Consider the following 4,031-nt stretch of genomic DNA (forward strand, 5'->3'; position numbering starts at 1 on the left):
CTTAAAAATGATTACTTCTACAAGGAAAACAATGCTAAAGTGCAACTAAGATGGCAGCGGCGCCATTTGATAAAACTAAAATGTATAGTCTACCTACGAAATGAACGATGAATTCAATCCGTAAGTAAACTAAAACTTATCTTACGAGTCTCAATTATCAAAGCTTCTACTCTCGATGCGAATTACACTAAGTGGAGTAGGAAGTTCGTTCCACTCCTAGTTCCCTAGCATGGATTGTTTTCTAAGTCTAAGAAATCAGTCTTAAGTCAATGAGAGCTTTACGAAGGGGAATTAGACTACGATGCAACTACCCACGAAATGCAACTAGTCGACTATCGGACAACTAAGGGAATGCTATGTTGATTCGATGTTAAGGAGTTAGAGGGGATTGATTCCACCTTAACTTCAACTTAATCCACTAGCGACGAAGTCGTCAGTAATCGAATTGAATCGCTACGCGAGAACAATCGGTTCTTCCTAATCCCTAATTACACATGGCATTCCTACCAATTAATAATTAGCATGTGAGCGATTAAACCCATTCTCATGGTGAACTAAACGCGTTTCTAGAGTGGAAAGGAAATTACTTAACGATTCTCTACGATAGTCGGAATCAAGCTTTCATCAAGGCTTCTCAACCCCCTCTAATGGAGGTTTAGCCTTGAATCATTCCGCAATCATTTCCATTTAGATTAAAACTAAACATAATATAAAGCATTGAAATTTACTAATTTAAACAATAATGAAATCTAAATTAATGACTAAAATGAAATAAGAACAAGAATTGAAATTAGATCTAGAAATGGAAATGACAAAATCGAAATTGATAAAAAATACTACTTTATTGATCTAATCAAATGAAGAACAAGATTCAAAGGTTTAATCTAATACAATGAATTGAAACTAATTAAACTAAGTTCTAAAAAACTAATTAATGGAGGCTAACTAATCTAGGTCTAACTATCTACCTAACCTAACTGCCCTTAACAAAGAGCTAAGCTTTTGTTTTTATACATTCAGATCCAAAAATCGTGCATGGGCTTGGAGCCATGTTTTGGGCCGCAGAATCGTGCCCAAAACCCAATTCTTTCAAATTCAAAAGGCCTCTTGGTGCAATTTGGCTTCCACAGACTTTCATCCACTTTTGCTCCTCTGATTGGGTCAAGGCTTGGACCATTGCAAAGCTCTTTCCGAGCGGTCGTTTTGACATAAGGTAGGCCTCATTCGAGGTCCGAGTCCAAAGATATGGCATTCGGAAGTTTGCTGACTTTTGCTCCTTTATCTCGCTAAAGTGGCACATTTTCGCACATAATGGACTTTGAAGCCCTGAAATGCATAAAAACACGTAATCAGTATTAAATCTTACTTATTATTCACATAATTGGTCTAACAGTATGATTATTAAGGGGTTAAAACTACAGTTTTGGGCTCTTATCAAGTTACGCTCCCCAACTATTGAACAGACTCTTCTTTAGGATCCGGTCTACATAAAATAGATGTTTCATTTGACGTACTCAATCTTGTTTTTCTATAAATGGTACGTCATTTTCGTAGCCAAGCCATCTTCTATTTCATGATCTCTAAAGTACTTTGAAATGTGTGGTTGCAAGCGCCGGAGCCGTAGTCCACAAAAACTCTACTTCAGAACTGAGTATAAATGTCTTCTGAAACACAAGCAAATGTTCCTGCTGGTAAACAATGGGTACCAAAAACTTCCCCTTCTTCCTTCTCTTCCCTTTTCTACTCTTTGCCTCGTGAACTTCAGCTAATCATTTGGTGTAAGTCTCACTCATCACGAATAGGTAATGGTCGTAGTACTTTTGCTCATAAACGATGTGCGTGAAGGATGGGGTGGTGTATGTATTGTCAAATATCTTTCTATCCAGGTCTTGACTTCCAATCCAATACTAGCTGGTATAAGGTATACTTTTGTCTAACACCAGCTAAGCAGGATAAACTTCGTCGTCGTGTCGTTTCTCCCATGGGTTGGAATTCGTCTTGACGATCTAACGTTAAAAGACTCCCCTTGTATATTTGTATATATTGTTGTCTTTTAAAATTCCCCTTGCATTAAGAGATTCTTGTTCAACCTCGGATGTTGCCTAGTTGGAACATGTACGGGCAATGGATTCCACCAGGCCAACCCCTAGAATTGGTTACTTTGAGTTCCCTTTGGGGTGGTTTGAGGATAGCCGTATGTAATAAAGGCAATATTATTAGACCGGAGCACGCATGATCCAAGATGGTACCGTCCTGCCCCTAGACCCATAATACATAAAGGTGAAGTCACAGTCTGGCTGGATTGGGTTTCCTCCAGAGCCGACATGACAGTTTCCTATGAGTTTAGATGGCGAGTCTTCTAGACATCCAATGTTGTTCACATTAATATCCCTTGTATAGAAATAAAACCATATATATATATATATATATATATATATATATATATTGTTCATAAATAAAACATTGATCCTTCTTTTCAAAAATTCTTGTGGCCTTTGAGAATGACTCATATAATTGGATGACATTTTTTGTGCCGATCATTTCGGCAGCTCATTTACCCAATTCGGAGTTCGAACGAGTCATGTGTGCGTGCTTACATTTTTTAGTCTTGATTTGGGCTTTTGGCTTGATTTGGGCCCGACCAAATTTCATGATTCTTGGCCCATGTATAAACCGAGACACCTCTCCCATGTGTCACCATTTCCTCCTTCTTCCCCCACAAAAACCGGATCTCGTCCCCTCCAAATCCAGTCTTGCACGAGACATCCTCTAGTTAAATTTGAGTCTTATGGGAGACCACCACAGCTTGGTTTCAAATTCCCTTCTGTCAGAAACTTTTAATTCTTCCCCTCACCTCAAATCACTACCCATCCTCTTCATGCGATCACAAATGGCCGAAAACAGGCAAATGTCAATGGAAAGAAATTTTGGATCCCTATTTGAAAGTGGGATGTTTGCTCCATTTTTTTTTTTGAAGTAACTAGGGGTTAAGGATACCCTAACCTTTATTAAGCCAAAAGACGCAAATACATTTTTCCATCCTTATTCCCTTTAATCAACTCATCGAGTTTTTGATCCATAGGGGGGATATAGAACAAAGACTCATTACATAAGGAGCTACTGACTTTTGAAAGGTAATCTGCCACTTGGTCACCTTCTCGGTACACATGCTTAAACTCAATCTCTTCAAACTGCGTAGCCAAACTTTTAATCTGGGAGACTAAGTTCCAGCAGTGCCACGGTGGATCTTCACTGTTATTCATAATCCGGACCACTCTCATAGAATCTAATTGAACTTGTAGTTTTCGTATACACACTGCTATGCCACCTTCCAACCTTTTTCTTACCCCTAGCAGCTCCTGGTGCAGTACCGATCTTCTTGGAGAAGATCCACTATACGCGAGAATCACCTCACTGTTACTATCTCTCAAAAAGCCACCAAAACCAGTGCTTTCATCTTTCATAGATCCATCCGCATTTAGCATAAAGGTTTTAGGTGGTGCTGCCTGCTACCGAACCCATTGTTCCACCCTTTGCTTGAACCTTGCTCCTATTCCCAACTTTCCCAGCAGCAGTCGCAACCCTACATCCTCCTGTACTGATTCTAGCATCTTACCCAGATAGAGTTTCATTCTATTGAGGGCTCGGAGACTTACCACATCAGCAGGTGTGAATCACTTCTTTTTAATCCTCCAGTTTCGTTCACTCCAGATGGCTTGAACAGCTGCACATATAAGAGCCCTCATTACTTCAGACGCCATAGTATTTGGTCTACACATGCGCATAAGCCTATACCATTCAACATGGGATGCCCGAACCTGTTCTGATAATCCCATAGCTTTTTTTACACCTTGCCACACTATCTTCTAATAGGAGCAGTCAAAAAACAGATGTGCCGAACTTTCCTCAAAGGAATCACAGAGACAACATCGAGAATGGCTGATCACCTTTTTTGCCATAAGCCGGTTTTGTGTAGGTAGTGCTCCAGAGAATAACTGCCACATAGTAAAGGAGTGCTTGGGTACGGTGAG

The 4,031-nt window shown here is 39.8% G+C and overlaps 1 protein-coding gene across 1 annotated transcript; it reads right to left on the reverse strand.

Annotated features, from left to right (window-relative positions):
- Window positions 1-3,008: 3,008 nt before the first annotated feature.
- LOC147497125 (uncharacterized) lies at window positions 3,009-3,485 on the reverse strand. The gene has a single exon (XM_086562765.1). The coding sequence runs from the start codon at window positions 3,483-3,485 to the stop codon at window positions 3,009-3,011; it is 477 nt and encodes a 158-aa protein (XP_086418891.1).
- Between the last annotated feature and the right edge of the window lie 546 nt (window positions 3,486-4,031).

The sequence above is a fragment of the Coptis chinensis genome, chromosome 5, assembly GCF_015680905.1.
Source record: "Coptis chinensis isolate HL-2020 chromosome 5, ASM1568090v1, whole genome shotgun sequence".
Lineage (NCBI taxonomy): Eukaryota > Viridiplantae > Streptophyta > Magnoliopsida > Ranunculales > Ranunculaceae > Coptis > Coptis chinensis.